At 38.3% G+C, this 19,766-nt stretch overlaps 1 protein-coding gene across 1 annotated transcript; it reads left to right on the forward strand.

The window, feature by feature from the left end:
• Positions 1-15,039: 15,039 nt before the first annotated feature.
• On the forward strand, positions 15,040-15,948 carry LOC148113876 (vomeronasal type-2 receptor 26-like). The gene has a single exon (XM_087893505.1). The coding sequence runs from the start codon at positions 15,040-15,042 to the stop codon at positions 15,946-15,948; it is 909 nt and encodes a 302-aa protein (XP_087749631.1).
• Positions 15,949-19,766: the final 3,818 nt, after the last annotated feature.

Here is a 19,766-nt window from a genome sequence, read left to right on the forward strand (position 1 = left end):
GAACAGCTGTGCCGCATGATTTAGATTCACTAGAAAGCAGGATTTCCTGCTTTCTAGCTAATTTAAAGCATGCGGCACAGCGGATCATCGGAAATACTGGTTCGGATGAATTGATAGCTTTTTTTTTTACTACTGGTTCACTCGAACTGATGCAAACTGGTAGCATTCCACCCCTGCTATCAAGCCTCCTCTATGATTCTGGCCATTAAAATCAAAATGATTGCAATGCTATTTTATCACACTAACCTATAAAGAAGTATTTTAGGTGTGTCTGTTCCATTGAACGCACCGTGACAAAGCAAGCATTTCCCTTTCCAGAGTCATGACTCCAATCTACCAGCACATCTTGGCCTTAGAATTTGCCGTCACAGAGATCAACAGAAATCCCAATATTTTACCCAACCATACCCTCGGTTTCCAGATCTATAATACCTACTTCATGCCAAGTTGGACATACCGAGCTTCTCTGGAGCTTTTCTCTACAAAGGGCCACTTCATTCCTAACTACAGTTGTGATATGCAGCACAGACCAATAGCAGTCATTGGGGGACCTACAGCTGAAGTTTGTCTACAAATGGCTACCATTCTGTCCATCTACAAGATGCCACAGGTATCAGCTTTGATAGAGCCCACATCATGTAGATAATCATTGATGCACTATTCTGTTCTTTTTAGGGGAACATTTATGGCATAAGAAGGAAGGGGTTCTGTCTGAAATAGAGATTATTCTTACAATTGATGACTTCTGATGACTACAAGGGAATTCTGCTGGGGCTTACATCTGTCCCCAGTCTTGCAGCCATCACTCTTCTGACCTTTTATATTTGAAAGACCTAAATAATCAATGTGTGTGCTATCCCTTGCCAAGGAGTAATTTTCCATTAAAGCAATGTTTAAGAGAAACATTGACTAAAACTATAGAGAATTCTCAGGAGCATTTAAACAGAAAAAGTATTTTAAGGCCAATCTACCAATTTACAATTTCCAGTTCCTCTTAATAGTACTGAAAGGTGGGGAGAAAGGAATGTGGGATGAATTGGGGCAAACTAACTGTACTTTTCAGAGTTAAGACACACTTACCCCCTCCCCCAAAAGAGGTTGAAAATTTGGGTGAGTCTTATACTCCGAATGTAGCTTTTTTGAAGCTTTTTTTCCAGCCCTAACAAGGCGCTAGCGAGTGAAGTGATCTTATGTGCTTTGCCTGCTTTTCTCATTGCTGCTCCCTCCAATGATCAGCTGTGCTTTAGAAGCTGTTTTTTATCCCCAACCAGTGGATAAAAAGCATGTGTGCGTGCTCAAAACCAGCAAAAGTGCTGAAGCTGACCAGACTAAGGACGCTAGCCAGATTAATATCTGGTAGGCAGATTTTTTTTTTCCTATTTTCCTCCCCAAAAACTAAGATGTGTCTTATACTCTGGTGCATCTCATACTCTGAAAAACATGGGTCAGTTATAGAAAATAATGAGGATTGGGAAAATTGGTGAAGGAATGAAATTATTCTTATTGGGAATTTTGTATTAATAGCATCTGATGTACTTTAGGAAAAATACTTAAAATGTCTGTTAAAATATAAGAGTTGAAAGCCAAGTTGGAAAATGCTGTAGGCATTGTTTGACTAGTATAACACTTGTACAATTTGTTATGCCTGTCTTTTTATGTTAACTGAGCTTTTTATTGTGCCTTGCAGTATCTAAGTTTTATATGTGTTCCCTGAACTTACACATTTTAAGACCTTTCTTAGTATTTGTATCTGTAGAATTTATTCTGTAGTATTTATTTCAGATCCAAAGGAAGTCCATGATGACTACTTTAATTTCTATAATTCATATTTGTAGTCTCTCTCCCTCCCTCCCTCCCCCCTCTCTCTTTCTCTCTCTCTCTCTCTCTCTCTGTGTAGACTAAATATAAAAGCCTCTGTCATCAATAGGATTAAATTTCTTCAATAAGGCATTTGATAAAGTCGATCACATCTTACTTCTTGGTAAGAAAGAACAATGTGGGATTTGCCATTGACTGATGAACTGTGTAGTCTTTGATCAAATTTGCTAACGCCAATCCCTCAACCTTGGGACTGATAACAATTCCCAAATGTCACATTCTGAACGTATTTGTGAAGTATAGGTTCACAAGTATGAAATATGTGTAGAACCTTAATATGTTGTAGCTTAAATGGGTAAATAATATCATTCCACACTACCTTTTTAAAAAAACAAAAAGGAAAGAAGTATCCTGTTGACTCTTTACCTGTATTTTTCTTTTCTTTTTTTAAGCTAGTCTATGGTTCCACTACCAAAAGTAGTACACAAACAATGGCTACCTTACATCAACAAATGTTTCCAATTATGGACCGTCAATATAAAGGCATTTTTCAATTACTGTTACATTTCAGATGGACATGGATTGGGATCTTGTCGGTGAATAATGATAGTGGGGACAAGTTTGTACAAAATGTGGTTCCCATGTTTGCCCAGAGAGGGATCTGCACAGACTTTATTGAAACTTTTCCAATAATCGATTCAAGTAGCATTGCTGAGTTGGTGGAAATAGGACTTGAAATGTACCTGGTGGTTATGAAAAGCACAGTTAATGTAGTATTAGTTCATGGTGAAATTTACGGAGTTATAGTTCTGAGACTTCTTTCCACTAATTTGAAAATTGAAGATGCACCATTATGGAGGAAGGGTAAAATCTGGGTCATGACCGCTGAGATGGATTTCATGTCACTTCCCTTTCTAAGGAATAGTGATTTAGTCTTCCTCCATGGTGCTCTGTCTTTTGCAATTCACACAGAGAAAGTGTTAGGATTCAAACAATTTGTTCAGATGAAGGACCCCATTTTAGAAAAAGAAGATACTTTTATCAAGCTGTTCTGGGAAAGTGCCTTTCAATGCTCCTTCCCCATCTCTGTGATGAATGAAAATGAAAATGCAGTTCCCTGCACTGGAAAGGAGAAATTGGAAGCTCTTCCTACATCCGTGTTTGAAATGGACATGACTGGCCATAGCTACAGCATCTACAATGCCATCCATGTGGTGGCACATGCTTTCCATGACTTCCATTCATCCATGATGGAATACAGAGCTAGAGGGCATGAAGTCAAATGGAAACATCTGGATCACAAGCCATGGAAGGTAATCCCTAAGAAAACTAGTTAGTGGCTGCTCACAATATCTACAGCCTGAACCCTAAATCTCAATTAAATTCATGTTTGACAAACAAATAAAATAAATAAAGAAGTAATAAATAAATAAATAAATAAATAAATAAATTGCATACTGTTATTGCATTGCCTACTATCTTCCCTTTAAACTTTGAAGAAAATATTATTGAATGAGGGAATAAATGTTTTCACTTGGGTACCTGATTTCTTTCTTTCTTCTTTTCCATCGTAGCTAAACCAATTTATGAGAGGGGTCTCGTTCAACAATAATGCTGAGCAAAAAGTTTCTTTCAACCAAAATGGAGAATTGGAGACTGGATTTGATATTATGAATTGGATCACATTTCCCAATCTATCGTTTCTGAGACTCAGAGTTGGAGGGATAAACTCCATGGATTCCCAGGAAGCATTATTCACCATTGATGAGGCTGATATTGTATGGCCAAGGAGATTTAACCAAGTATGGTTAGTTCCATTTTAGCTCATAGACAAATAGCTTTCTGTCGTTCCTCAAGTTGTCTTTTCCTTCAAAGTCCAACACAGAAATAAAATTCAAATGCAAAATATTTCAAACTCTCCAAGATTACTAAATATTCTCCAGACAAATCTGGATGCCTTCTAGGTTATATTTGTGAATGGAGAGATCAGAGTATTTAAGATGTAGAATTGATGTTTCTTATCATATTGAAACAGAGTGTTTTCTTATTCAGCAGGAGCCAGATATGGAAAAGGAAGGTGGTGCCAAGGATATTACAAAGATTTTGGATTTTGTAGATGTCGAGCCTGAAACTGACATATGTGTAGCCATATTTTATTGTAGCCTTTGTCTATTCTTTTCTTAGTGTTCTTTCGGTTTTCTGCAAAGGAATTTAACGGTGCTTCAGGCTTACCACATTGTAGCAGTAGGAAGGCGGCAGTGGTGGATTTCAAAAGTTTTTACTACTGGTTCTGTGGGCGTGGCTTGGTCGGTTTAGCATGGCTTGGTGGATGTGGCAGTGGGAGATACTGTATAATCTCCATTCCCACCCCACTCTAGGGAAAGGTTAGTGCAAAATCCCCATTTCCTCCCGATCAGCTGGGACTCGGGAGGCAGAAAATAGATGGGGCAGGGCCAGTCAGAAGTGGTATTTACCAGTTCTCTGAACTACTCAATATTTCCACTACCGGTTCTCCAGAACTGGTCAGAACCTGCTGAAACCCACCTCTGGAAGGGGGTTTCTAGAGATTAGGGGGAATGTCAGGGCTAGTTGACATTCCTGCCCATGGGAACTGAGAAGATACCTGCAGATGGTGGAAGGTGGAACTTGGAGTCATTGGACTGATGGACTGAGAACTGATTGGAGAGTGTGACTAAGGGGGGAAGTTTCAAACTTTTGCTTTTTTACTGGGTGTAATTCCGGAGTCTGGCCAGAGTCGGAATTGCACCAAGACCTTGCCAATTTGATATGTTCCTAATGAATAGACTTTGAAATGGATGCCTTGGATTTTTATTTTGGGGCCATATTTCTTGGAACCTTGACAGTAGAGATAACAGTGGTCTATCTAGAATTCAAAACTAACCTACCTACCTTTTAGTCGTTATTTAATGCTGCTTAGTACTGAAGGTTGTATCGTTGAGCACTTTCTTCAAATGAAATAATCCTGCTCTCTACTGAAGAAACTAACGCAGAAGATAACCACAGGTGGACTTCTGGTTGGCGCCGTGGGGACACAGACGGGGAAATGGCGAGCTCCGCTGAGCCCTGCCAAATCCCCTCTGCTAAGCTGCCGCCGATAGGTCTGCGGACCTCCCCTGTCTTGTAGGGACAGGGGGACAAGAAGGAACGCCTTGGGTGGCCGAGAGGAACAGGCTGGTTCCTTGGGGCCGGAGGCTTCTCCTTCACGCCGGTGGCAGCGGGATGGCAGCCATAGCGGCTGCCCTGAAACTGCGGCAATCAGGAATAAGGATTGTGCTGGAGGAAGAATATGAAGAAAGAGCAGAAATCAAGAAGCCGGGTGAATGACACCACGCCAGGCAAATGTACCTATTTGGAATTATTGGAAAATAAGACCCCAAAATTAAAAGCGGCTGTTGGGACTGCGGGGCTTAAAGATTGAAAAGGAAAAAAAATGGGTAAAAGACCCAAATTGAATTTTGTTGCAGTAAACTTAAACTGGATGATTTGGTATTAATAAATTTCTGAAATTTGACTGTGCCTTTAATTGGAATGGAGAGGAGAAATGGATATTCCTGAGAATTAAAAGAAAATGAAGCTAATGAAGATAGAGATGGATAGCTACAAAATAGCCATGGAGTCTGCAGTGATTAAACAGAGAAGTGGATTAAAGAAATTTCCCTTTCTGGGTGGAAAAGAAACATGTTAATTGGCTTTTTACCTTGGATTACTTGAAATTAATATTGGATATAAGGATTTTGGCGATTCCTACTCTGTCCCAGATGATTTTAAGAAAGAAGAAAGAAGAAAGAAAAAACATTTTGGATTTTAACAATGGAGACTGACAAAACTAGGTGTGGCGTAGTTAACAAAGACAGGAAGTTGATGCACTACGCTTGGAACAGACATTTTAAAAGTTTTAAAGGGACATACAGAAATTCTTTACTTTGAACTGATGAACCTTGAAATAGAGCACTTTGGACAGAGAGGAAAAGGAAGAAAAGGAAGAATTAAAGTGGATAAATTTAAATGTGACTAACTGAAATGTAAAGTTTAAAAGCCTATGTATATATGATAAAGTTTAAAAGCCTAGGTATATATGATTTTTGGATAAAAACAGGAAGGGTTGTGAAATAATAAAAATAGAAAACAAGAGGTGGCTATTAAAATAGTGGATGATATCAAGGGGATAAAAATAATAAAGAAGAATATATTTTGAGGCAGGAAAATTTTAAGAAAATGTACTGTTTGATATAATACGTTTTAATTTTAATTTGCAAACAAATGTTAAACTGATGAATAAGGATTGATTGAACAAAATACAAGATACATAGATGCTAGTGATTAGTCTTGAATTAAGGTAATACAAGTTGGAAATGATGACTATTATGACATATACTGAGATTTAAATTGAAAGAGCAGGATGGAAAAATGATATAAAACAAATAATTATATTACAGTTAAAATGTGTGGGATGGATACCAACTAGATAAGAGTTTGAGACTCGGTGGAAATACGTTGAAAATTAATTCAAAATGCTGGAAACAGCCAAACAAATAGGAGGAGAGTTGGAGGAGACTATGCTGGTAATCAGCCAAACAATGGAGGGAGTTAAGGAGGAGACCATGCTGGAAATCAGCCCACAAAATGCTGGAAACAGTCAAACAAATAGGAGGAGAGTTGGAGGAGATTGAGGAACTATTTTAAAATCAACTAAATAGTTGGTGTTTTGGAGGGGATCAAGCTGAGAATTAATCAAATAGAACAAGCTGGAAGATAGTTAAATATTAGAGGGAGATATAATGGAAAATATATTAGAAATTGGAGTAAATAAAATATGTCTTTGAGAGAAATCTGTGTAATATGTAAACTGGGAGAAAAAAAAAACCTAAGGTAAATTGATTTGAGGATAAGGGTCAAAGGATTAAAATTAGATAAAATGTTGTTTTATAAAATATAATAAAAATGGAGTGGTGCTGAATTGAAACTAAGAATAAATGGTGATAAAATTGTAAGGTAAACACTTAACAAGCGGTTAGAATATTGTAAAAATTATTTTGATATGACTTGTATAAGATATAAGGTAAAGAAAAATAAAGATATGTTTAGAATTGTTATGCAGATGTAAAAATGAGTGAAAGTGAATTTGAAACTAATTTTGGATAGATATAATGGATTTATATAGATGAAAATGTGAAATTTGAGGTAAAATTGGTTTTTTCTTAAGTTTTGAATTTCTTTTTTATCTTCTTTCTTCTTTCTTTTTTTGTTTATTTATAAAAGATGTAATGGAAATTGTGAATTGAGCTTGTGAAAGGAATGTAAGCGTGGTAACCATCTATGACCGGATCGAGATTTTTGCTCTTGAAAGTTATGTTTTTATGTTTAAATTTGAAAAAAAATAAATAAAAAATATTTACAAAAAAAAAAAGAAGATAACCACAGGTGAAGGCAGAGAAGGAGAGCATTATGACTCCGCTCAGTATTGTGTTACCACTAAGTGCAAATTTTTAAAAAGAAAAACATTGTCAGATGTAAATGCCTTATTCTCTAATGTGTAAATAATATATGAACGGGGTATCAGGGGTTAACTTATTCTTCACTTCTTAATGTATTCATAATTCACCACTCCCACTTATAGCTCCACCCATTGTATATATAAGGAGCCACCTACACCCTTTTCCTTGCTTCTATCTGTGAATATTCAGTGAATATAGAATGCCTATTGTAAATAAAAGGAAATATATTTAAACCTTTAACTCTTACTAATATTATTGAGTCTGATCCTGAAAATATTGCAACAAGCTGGTAGCAGAGGATGGTTAATTGACTCAATAAAAAACTTAAAAATGTCTAAGAAAGATAGGCCCAACACCAGGGCCTACAGCAAAGAAATGGAAACAGAACAAGAAATAATCAACGAATCCACAAACGCAATTTCGAGAGAATCCGAAGAATACACCACTGAAGATGAAGAAATAATAGATGAAATTGATGACCAGAAGGAAATCGAAATAGAGAATAACGAACTCAGGTCAGAGATATTAAAACTATTAAAGAGCCAGAAGAATGATGAAAGCCTCATCGCGAAACTCCAAGATATGCTGAAGAACAGCGGAGCAGCGAGAGAGAAAAACATCACTAATGAAAAGTCTAAAGACCCAAAAATAGTGAGTGATATGACTGCAGAGAAAGTCATTACAAAGAAGAAAAACGGTGATCCCGCGCGAAATTTTGAATGGCAGCCATCTTGGTTTCAACAGGCCTCCAGGGTGAGCGAAGCAGAGCCAATCAAAATGCTCAATTCAAAATTTCTGGCGCGAAAAACGTTATCAAACAACGAAAATGAAAAAGAAGATTCAAACTCCTCAGAAGAATCAGAATCAGAAAGTGAAGATGATTCAACAAACTCCCAAATAAAATCAGCAATGAAAACGCTTTTTGCTGCATTTGGGCCAAAACTAAAAATTAACAAACAGCTACCGAAGAAGCGAGCAAGCAAGCCGATGCTTCAAGACCTGCCCGCTCCCATCCTGACTACGAGAATGCCGACGCCCGAACCCAGAGAGCCCTGCCGGTACCGCCCTACGCCACAGACCGAAGCAAGCACCAAAGCCCTCAGGGGAAGAGGAAGAGCAGCCGCCGTCGTCAAGACTCCCAAAATCGAACCAGAGACCGATTCATCTGAAGAGGAGCAGAACGAGCGAGCCACAATGGAGAGAACCTTCCACGACGACTCCAAAGAAGAAATGGACAACGCGCATGCGCATAACTACGCAGACGGTCCAGGAAGACATGAACTGGCGAGGAGACCATGCAGACTCGTTGCGAGCATCCCCATGCCGTTTTGCAATTTTCTACACTTGCGAGACCACGGACTACCTCAGGTTGTAAGTAATGGACACAATAATGTCGGAAATTTACCCAGTGACTTCCCAAAGCTAAGGGTTGATGGCGTTAATTTGCAAGAATGGTATCAACAGCTCCAGGTTGTCTTTATGAAGGAAAACTTATTATTTTTTATCACTAGTCCCCCAAAAAGACCTTGGACTCTAAAAATAGATTGTTTACACCATAGAGCATTTTTCTTAATAATATCTAGTGTGTCTCCTGCAATGTATCATAGCATTAAGCCAAATCTGACTGTTTCAGAAATCATTCAATGCATGTTTAATTTGTTTCACAGTGACAGTGTAGCTACCACCACAAGGATGTCTAAAGATTTCTTTTCATCTAGGGTAAGACCAGGGGTTTCCATAAGTGAGCATTTAATATATTTAAACAAAATAAGAGCTGAGCTGCATTTGAGGGGGGAGGTGATTTCAGACCAAACAATGAAAAGTGTTATTATCAACTCACTTGATTCATCATGGGACAATTTTATGTCACATTTAGACACTATCAATCTAGGATATTTATCCATAGAAAGTCTATCCAATAAATTGATAGCAGAAGACAATTCAAGAAGGAATCGTTCTAGCAATCACACAGAACACAAACCATATAGGAAAGTAGCTTTCCAAGAAAAATATAATGAAACATTTAAATGCCACAATTGTGGATCCAGGGAACACAATAGAAGAGACTGTCCCAAAATTTCAAGAGAAAGGCATAGGTCAGAATATAGAAACAAATACAATTATAGACAGTCTTCCATAGATAGACATAGATATAGGAGCCCACCAAATTACAAAGAGAATAGAGGGGGCAGAGATAATTCAAAGGATAGAAAATCTGGCTCACTGAACGGGCTAAATAAACAAGACAACACTAACATACAGCAAAATGAGAACAATAATTGGCTTATTGATTCTGGAGCAACTAATCACACCACTAATAACAAAAATATATTGTCTTCATTTGCAGAAGATAAATTTGTAATAAAGGTAGCTAACCAAGAAAAGGTGCAAGTATTAGGTAGAGGGAATGTAACCTTGCCTGGTCTAGGAAAAATAGAGGGGGTATTGCTAATACCTGAGATACCTCATAACATACTAAGTGCTATAAAACTAAGTAGAGATTCTGACATTAACATTGTTTTTTCAAAAGGAAAAGCGATTTTGGAGAAGAATAAAATAAATATAGGCACAGTGATGATTAAAGGAGGCCTACCTTATCTGATAACTAAGGAAAAATGGTTGCATAACATTGACTCAAATATGGAAGATTGTATTGAAGTAGATGATGAAAATATTAGCAATAGTGACAATGATGAGTGTAAAACATCTCATGATCACAAAGATGCACACAATGAAAAAAAACCAAAAATAGGTAAGCCAATTCATGATGAGTGTGCTCACATCTTACATAGGAAGTTAGGACATGCCAGTTTTCCTGTAGTACAAAAAATGACTGAACACGCAGAAGGTGTTAAAATAAAAAATTGTGAAAACTATTTGGAATGCTCAGTATGTAAATCTACAAAACTAAAAACTAGCCCCAGGCCAAGAAAATCTACTAGATCAACTAACAAAATTTTTGATTTAGTACACATGGACTTAGTTGGTCCATTAACTCCATCAATCACTTATAGAAAACGTTACTTCCTGACAATAGTGGACGATTATAGCCGCTATGGGTTTGTTTATACATTAAAACACAAAGATGAAACATTTCAAAAATTTAAAGCATTTTACAAACGCATAGAAACACAACACAACATCAAAATAAAACAAATTATGACAGATAGGGGATGCGAATTCATGTCTAAAGAATTCTCCCAATGGTTAAAAGACAAAGGAATGTTACATTACACATCTAGTCCATTTTCTGCATTCCAGAACGGGATTGTAGAGAGGAAAAATTCCACATTACAAACCATGATTAGATGCACATTGGAAGATGCTGGCTTAAGCAAACAATTCTGGTCAGAAGCCTTACATTATTCAAATTACACACAAAATAGAACATGGTCCAGCATTGTAAATAAGACACCATATGAAGTGATGTATAATAGAAAACCAAAATTAGCACACATGCATATATTTGGAGTCACTGCAGACGTACACATACCTAAACAATTAAGAAGAAAGGGAGAAAACGTATCCAGAAGACTCAGATTTATGGGATATGAAACCGGTACTAAAGGGTACAGATTCATTGATAACAATAACAAATTTATAGTCTCCAGAACAGCTGTGTTCCATGAACAGGCTAACTGGTCTAAATTACATCTTAATGAAATATTTCCAAATAAATATAAAGGTACAAAATCTCATGAAGAAGGGATCAGAGAAAAGCAAAATATCAACAAAAATAAGAACAAAACCAAAATTTGGACAAATAGCCAACACAAAATTAAGACAGATACATTAACAAAAAAGGAAGCAAGATATTTGCATGATAACGATAGTAAACCTGAAAAAACCATTAGAAACACCAGAAATCAAATGCCAAATAAATACAAAGATTACATAATGCATATGGATGGTGAGCCAACAACACCCAATACATATGAGGAAGTGTTAAAACTCCCTCGTGAAGAAAAGGAAAAATGGGAATTAGCGATGAAAAAAGAGATGGAAAGTTTACAAGGATTAAATGTATTTACACCTGCAATTGCACCTAAGGATAAAACAATTATTGGTACCAGGTGGATATATAAAATTAAGAACTTAGAGGGAGGCAATACTCTATACAAAGCTAGACTAGTTGCACAAGGTTATGCACAGAAATATCCGGAGGACTATACTGACACGTATTCCCCCACAGTAAGAACAGAGAGTGTCAAAACAGCTCTAGTGGTAGCATCAGCACTCAACCTTGATGTATTTCAATACGACATACAGACTGCGTATCTACACGCTAAACTAGATAAAGAAATATACGTAAGAGCACCTCACAGTCAATACACAAACAAAAATGAAATTTGGTTGTTAAACAAGAGTTTATACGGGTTAAAACAATCTGGTAAACGATGGTATGATTGTTTAGTGAAAGTACTTAGAACCATGGACTTCAACGCTACTACTGCTGATAACTGCTTTTTTGTCAAAAAGGATGATGATTACATTGAATTTGTATTGATTTATGTGGATGACATTTTATACATAGGAAAACATAAAGAGAGAAGAGAAACCTTTGTAACCAAACTAAATGAACATTTCTCGTTAAAATCTATAGGTAAAGTAAACAAATATCTTGGTGTCCAAATTAATAAGACTTGAAGGGGATTCAAACTTACTCAGAGAGATAAGATTGTAGAACTTTTAAATAAATGCAATTTAAACAATGCCAAACCTTGTGATACTCCTATGCAAACTGATTTTCTAAGAAATACTGATGAATCTTCCCCCGAATTCAAGGATAACACATTTTATAGATCAATCATAGGTTCACTTCTTTATATATCTAATTGGACTAGACCAGATATCGCCTTACCACTCAATCTATTATCCAGACATGTCAGCAAACCAACAATGTATCACTGGGAAGCTGTTAAAAGAATTTTAAGATATCTGAAAAGTACACTAGACTTTTGCTTAATATTAGAACCTAAAGACAATAAAGAACCAAAGCTTACATGTTATGCAGATGCAGATTGGGCTGGAGACACCTCATGTAGAAAAAGTACATCTGGTTATATATTTCTCTTAAATGACTGTCCAGTTTACTGGTACACTGGTAAACAAGAACTAGTGGCCACTTCAACGACAGAAGCGGAATATGTTTGTTTATCCAAAGCTGCAAATAACCTTGTATGGTTTAATGATTTAATTTCAGATGTTTGGAAAAAACCTGTTTTGCCTTTTGTTATGCATGAAGATAATAAAGCAGCCATTGAAATATCTAGATCTGATGCCATTGGACAAAGGTCCAGACATATAGATATAAAATTTAAACATGTGAGACAATTATCTCAGGATGGATTTATTAAAGCAGTGCATTGTGATACCTCAGAACAATTAGCTGACATATTGACAAAGCCTTTACCTTCTAAGCAACACAAATATTTAACTTCTAAGTTGTATGTATTGTATTGTCCTGAATCTGAGTGTAATTGGTGTTGTATAACGAATCGGCATTTAGAGGGGGATTTGTCAGATGTAAATGCCTTATTCTCTAATGTGTAAATAATATATGAACGGGGTATCAGGGGTTAACTTATTCTTCACTTGTTAATGTATTCATAATTCACCACTCCCACATATAGCTCCACCCATTGTATATATAAGGAGCTACATGCACCCTTTTCCTTGCTTCTATCTGTGAATATTCAGTGAATATAGAATGCCTATTGTAAATAAAAGGAAATATATTTAAACCTTTAACTCTTACTAATCTTATTGAGTCTGATCCTGAAAATATTGCAACAAACATATTCTCCTTTTCTTCTTGAACAGGTCCAACCTCTATCTTTGTGTAATAGTAAGTGCCATTCAGGTTATGCTAGGAGCAAGATAGAAGACAAACCATTTTGCTGCTACAATTGTCTACAATGTCCACATGGGAAGATTTCCAACCAAGATGGTGAGTTCTTGCATATGCTAATGTTAATATATATGTATGTATGTATGTATGTATGTATGTATGTATGTATGTCTTTGGTTATTCGGGTCTTCTCCCACGTAAAATTGGAAGGGTCTTGGCAACGTTTCGACGAAGTCTCATTCGTCATCTTCAGGCTGGTGTTCTCGGCTTCGTGCTTCCAGGAGCAATGTGAGATCGCAGCTGTCTCTTCCTTTTAACTCCTAGTGGGGGTGTTAGCTGATTGGGTGGGAACTTGGCTGTGTTCTGATTGGCTGGGGGTGTGTTCTGTTTGGGTGGGGGCTTGGTTGTGCTCAGCTTAGTCTGAGTTGCAGGGGGATTTGAGCTGGTGAGCTGCGTTGTTGTTGTTTGGCTTCGTGTTTGTGGCCGTGCGAGCTCTTCGTGGTGGGTGTCAGTCTGCTTCATGTATGGATTGGAGGGGTTTAAAGTGGCTAATGATGCAGCTGCGGTCTGGCTTCTGGTCCTTGGTCGTGGCTCATTATCAGTGTGGGTTTGAGTCTGCTTTCTGCGTAGATGTGTGGTGGTGACATCCTGTGTGGCTCTCGTGAGTGTGGGTCTGGTGTCATTTGTCGTGTTAGGAACTCGTTTGTCAATAAGGGAGGGTTTCCAAATGGCTGGTAGGCGGGAGGTATCCATTTGGAAAGGTATCCATTTGGAGGTATCCATTTAGTGGGAGGTATTCCATTTGGAAACCCGCTCTTATTGACAAACGAGTCCCTAACACGATGAATGACACCGGACCCAATCAGAACACACCTCCACCCAATCAGAACACAGCCAAGTTCCCACCCAATCACATTGCTCCTGGAAGCACGAAGCCGAGAACACCAGCCTGAAGATGACGAATGAGACTTCGTCGAAACGTCACCAAGACACTTCCAATTTTACGTGGGAGAAGACCCGAATAACCAAAGACCTACATACAAACACCCGTGAAAACCTGAGAATATATATATATATATATATATATATATATATATATATATATATATATATACCTATATAAACCTGTGAGTCAAAACAGCAATGAAAACTCTAGATTAATACTCTAGATTAAAAGTTTCTGTTAACAGATGGAAAGAGTAAAAGGTAGCAAATTGATTAGCATTCAGTTTATTGAATGGATTAAAAATACCAAATGATACCGAACAATGTATCTTGGAGCAAAGGGTTTTCAAACAGGAAGTCTACTGGTTTTCATGTTTTTGTTCTTAAACACAACTGTGCTCAGTGTCAGGTATGCCTCCTTTCATTACTCAAGAATGAAAAACCCCAACTCCATTTTTATAGAGAAAGGTACTTTTACTGAGTATGAACTGAATGCAACCAAAGAAAAGCAAGGCCTGAGGCAATAGGCATGAAAATCACATATAGAAAGCATCCCTAAAACCCTCCCCCCAAGAGTCCTGTCAGGATTATCCAATCCACATCCCCCAAGGGGTCAAGTGGGATGCAGCTTCCAATGGCTCCATCCTTCTGGTATGCCAGGACAGTTGACCTTGACTGGTTATCAGCGTTCCCAGCTGCAGAGAAGTGCTGAGGAAAACTTTCTCCAATTCACTCCCTTTTACAAGACATCTCCACCAGCTCACTTCCCCCCTCCCAACTACCCAGACAGCTCCCCCCTCCCCCCATTACAATGGCAGCCGTAGCAAGCAAGCAATATAGAAACGGAGGATGACACTCAGTTTTTATTTTTTCACTGCAATTTGTACATTATGAATTTCTTTTGTAGACATGGATGATTGCTTTCAGTGTCCAGAAGATCATTATGCAAATGTGAACCATGATTTGTGTCTTCCAAAGACTGTAACATTTTTGATGTATGAAGAAACTCTGGGGATCATTTTGGCTACTTCTGCTCTTTTCTTTTGTTTGGTCACAATTGGAATCCTTTGGATCTTTATTAAGCATGAGGACACTCCCATAGTCAAAGCCAACAACCGGAATCTCACCTATGCTCTCCTTATTGCTCTCCTCTTGTCTTTTCTTTGTTCATTATTATTCCTTGGAAAACCTGACAAAGTGACATGTCTTCTTCGTCAAACTACCTTTGGGATCATCTTCTCTGTGGCCATTTCTTGTGTCTTGGCTAAAACCATCATTGTAGTTTTGGCTTTCATGGCCACTAAGCCTGGGTCTCAGATGACCAGATGGGTGGGGAAAAGATTGGCCATGTCCATCGTGTTGGGCTGCAGCTTAATTGAAGGACTTATTTGCACTATGTGGGTGATAACCTCTCCCCCATTCCCAGATGCTGACACAAATTCAGGGGCAAAAGAAATCTTTCTGCAATGCAATGAAGGTTCAGTCTCTATGTTCTACTGTGTCTTGGGCTACATGGGCTTCCTTGCCATTATTAGCTTTACAGTGGCTTTCCTAGCAAGAAAATTACCTGATGTTTTCAATGAAGCCAAGTTTATCACCTTCAGCATGTTGGTCTTCTGCAGTGTGTGGTTGTCCTTTGTTCCAACATACCTGAGCACCAAGGGGAAATATATGGTTGCTGTGGAGATCTTCTCCATTATTGCTTCTAGTGTTGGGCTACTGATTTGTATTTTTTTCCCTAAATGCTACATCATTGTTTTTAGGCCTTCTCTAAACAGCAAACAACAGCTAAGAAGACAAACCCAGAACAATGCATAAAATTATACATATCACAATTTCAGATTGTCTGTAGGAAAAGAGAATCATTTAATCTTCCATTTCAATATCACCTAGAATGACACCCTTTCAAATCGTCAGGTTTAATTTTCAGTTGACAAGTAAAATAAAGTATTTCCATTTACTACATTTGTGTTGATGCATTAAATGTATTGTGCAATATTGTCCAAGATTTCCCTTCTGGTTCCCTACAAGATCTATATAAAGCAAAATCAGAGGGGATCACCTGGATAGTTAAATTGGACATTCAGTTATAAGGCCACTGCCATACCCCCATAGAGGTTTTATATATAATTAAGTGGACTATGAATATATGTTTACTTCTTTTCTGTCATGTTCTCATCATACACTAAATAATAATAATAATTTGTGTTGACCAGTAATTTTTTTCAATTTTTTTCAAAGAATCTGAACTGATATTCATGAATAAAATTCTGTAAAATTATCTTCAATCTTTCATCAAAATCATGATAAACAGTTTGTGGACATTATTCAATAAAGACATTCATCAATAGTTTCATATCACCATTTTTTTTATCTCCATGCATCAACAAGCTCCTAATTGTCCTCTGAGGGGAAAAAAAAACTTTTGTAATTTACCATGTATATTTTTAATATTTGTATCAGAATTTTGATTTGTTGTGTGAGAACCAATCCATTCCAGTATCCCAGGAGACACCAATTTCATATGCAAAATCTAGTAATTTTTCATAAGTATTTTATAAAACACTGTTTCATCTTCATTTGGGGTCTGAAAAGGACCCCAAAGAGGAAACTGGATTTTCTGTTTTTTCTTTGAAGACGTTTTGCTTCTCATCCAAGGAGCTTCTTCTCATCCAAGAAGCTTCTTCAGCTCTGAGCTCTGAGCTTCAGAGATGAAGAAGCTTCTTGGATGAGAAGTGAAACATCTTCAAAGAAAAACCAGAAAGTCCAGGTGCCTTTTGAAAAAGCACCTTTGGGACAACCATGACCTGGATGACTGAGAACCTCCATAGACTTCATTGGGGGTATGAACTCCCAATATCAAAGTCTTAATACTTGTGGATTAATTTTCACCACAACATATCTGCAATTAAATACTTGAATATTTAACAGAATTGATATGTAATGGCAGTGGTGAAATATAAAATTTGTTATTACCGGTTCTGTGGGCACGGCTTGGTGGTGATGATGGGTAATGTGACTGGATGGGCATGGCCAACTTTTTTTTTTTAACTTTTAAAAGCATTTTTTCTACAACCTTAAGAGGTTGCAGAAGCCTCTGATGATCAGGGAACTCAGCTGGGATTGTCAGAGGCTTTTAAAAGCATTTTTTTTTCTACAACCTTAAATGCTTTTAAAAGTAAAAAAAAAAGCCTCTGATGTTTTCAATGAAGCCAAGTTTATCACCTTTAGCATGTTGGTCTTCTGCAGTGTCTGGTTGTCCTTTGTTCCAACATACCTGAGCACCAAGGGGAAATGCTCAGCTGGGCATGAGTGGGGGGGGGGCAGGGATTTTTGCTTCCGATTCTCCAAACCACCTGCCACCATCGCTACTAGATCGGGCAATCGGGCGATCCGGTCTGAACCAGGAGCATTTCACCCCTGTGTTATGGATTCTATTGTCTGGGCAGCTGCATCTGGTGGCCCTAGGTGGCAGTCCATTTCTGCTCTATGGTCCCCATTGTGGTGCTTCTCAAGCAAGACAGCCTTGCAATACTACATTGGGTTTCTATATTGGGGTTTGCCATTAATATCAATATTCTTTCTACCTGTGAAAAAGAAGGTTGGCAATTTGGGGGGGGGGGTCTTCCAGGACTCATGAGAACTGCTTTTGACAAGTTACAGCAATGTTTGTTATATAAGGATGCGGTTAAAGACTACGATATAGCTTATTCACAATGCAGCAGTGTTGGTCTTAATGGATGCTGTAAAACAGGTGTCAAATGGATGATGTAGAACACATATCGAACGCAAGGCCCACAGGCTCGATCTGTCCCATGGGGCCAGTCTGGAAATATCAAAGGACCAGGCCACGTGGTTTCTGCCAGCCAAAATGGGCTTCAGGGGGGCCGTATGTAGCCCCAACATCACCCATTTTTGGTCTCTGTGGCGTCCTGCAGCACTCTGCCAGCCAAAAAAGGGCTACACAGAGGCCTTGTGGGGCCTTTGCATTGCCCATTTTTGGTCGGCAAAGTGCTGCTGGAGGGCAGGGAGGCTGAAAATGAGCCATGTAGGGACCTCACATGGCCCATTTAGGAGGGAGGCCAAAAATGAAGCAGGAGACCATCCAGGCTGAAAACAGGGTGTGGGGGGCTGTGTGCAGGCCCCCCTCATCCTGTTTTGTCCAGCAGGATGTTGCAGGAGGCATCCGTCTCATCTCCCCCTTGCCCCCTCCCCCCGGCCCATGGAGGAGAACTACAATGCTGATCCGGCCCTCGAAGAAATCCAGTTTCATACCCCTGCTATAGAACCATCTATCTAAAGCTGGCTTGTCAATTTGTGCATCGATTTGTTTTTGAGAACTTGAACCAAATCATCCCTTTTTGTAAGAAAAGCTTTAAGATAAGGTTACAAAATAGAAAAGAAACCAAAAACAGGAGGAGGAGGAGGAGGAGGAGGAGGAGGAGGAGGAGGAGGAGGAGGAGGAGGAGGAAGCTGCCTATTTTATTTTAAAGAAGCCTCTCAAGAAATTGAAAGAGGAAATATAAAAATGAACTACCGACTTTTGTGCGACCAATCACAATGTGATGGGCTACTATATTTGAGTCCTACAGCAGTTTCACATCTATTCAGGGATAATCTAACCTAAATCAGTCTCAAGATTTCAGGTATAAACTTTGATTGGACTTTTGCTTACAAATAGACTGTATTTAGGGGGAGCGGCATTTCTGATTTAACAATTTCCCAGATTTTTTTCTTCACACATTATTCTCAAAAGGGAGCAAAATGCTTTCTGAATGGGTTTTGGAGCAAAAGGAACCCTAAACTTTGACTTGAGGGGATTGGTGGCTCAGTGGTTAAGACACTGAGCTTCTTGATCAAAAGGTCGGCAGTTCAGCGGTTTAGGAGCCTTGATAGCACAGTGGTCTAAGCACCCTGTCATTAACACAGCTGCCTGCAATTACTGCTGGTTCGAATCTCTCCAAGGCTCAAGGTTGACTCAGCCTTCCATCCTTTCTAAGGTAGGTAAATTGAGGACTCAGTTTGTGGGGGCAATAAGCTGACTTTGTATAAATATACAAAAGTATGAAGGCTATTGCTTAACGCATTGTAAGCCGCCCTGAGTCTCCGGAGAAGGGCGGCATATAAATCAAATTAAAAAAAAAATCCCTAGTGCTGCGTAATGGGGCAAGCTCCCGTTACTTGACCCAGCTTCTGCCAACCTAGCAGTGCGAAAGCATGTAAAAAATGCAAGTAGAAAAATAGGGACCACCTTTGGTGGTAAGCTAACAACGTTCTGTGCGCCTTTGGCATTTAGTCATGCTGGTCACATGACCATGGAGATGTCTTCAGACAATGCTGGCTCTTCGGCTTTGAAATGGAGATGATCACCACCCCCTAGAGTCGGGAACGACTAGCACATATGTGCTTTACCTTTAAACTTTGACTTTGTTCTAACTCTTCTGTGAATTAATATCATAAACTTATTAAATGAAATAAAAAAAATAAGCTATTTTTGTTTTAGCATTTGGGATACAACTCTTTTGTTTTTTTGTCCTTCTACAAATGCAGGAAATGTTTATGAATTTTTCATTAGTTAGGATTCTTCACTTCCTCTCAATTATTACAAGCATTTTCATCTTGTGACTCCCACGCTA

Source organism: Pantherophis guttatus, chromosome 4 (assembly GCF_059756535.1).
Source record: "Pantherophis guttatus breed Tessera chromosome 4, ASM5975653v1, whole genome shotgun sequence".
Lineage (NCBI taxonomy): Eukaryota > Metazoa > Chordata > Lepidosauria > Squamata > Colubridae > Pantherophis > Pantherophis guttatus.

What these genes read in the sequence shown, in the direction of transcription:
- LOC148113876 (XM_087893505.1), top strand. Translation starts at nt 15,040, where the DNA reads ATGGATGATTGCTTTCAGTGTCCAGAAGATCATTATGCAAATGTGAAC.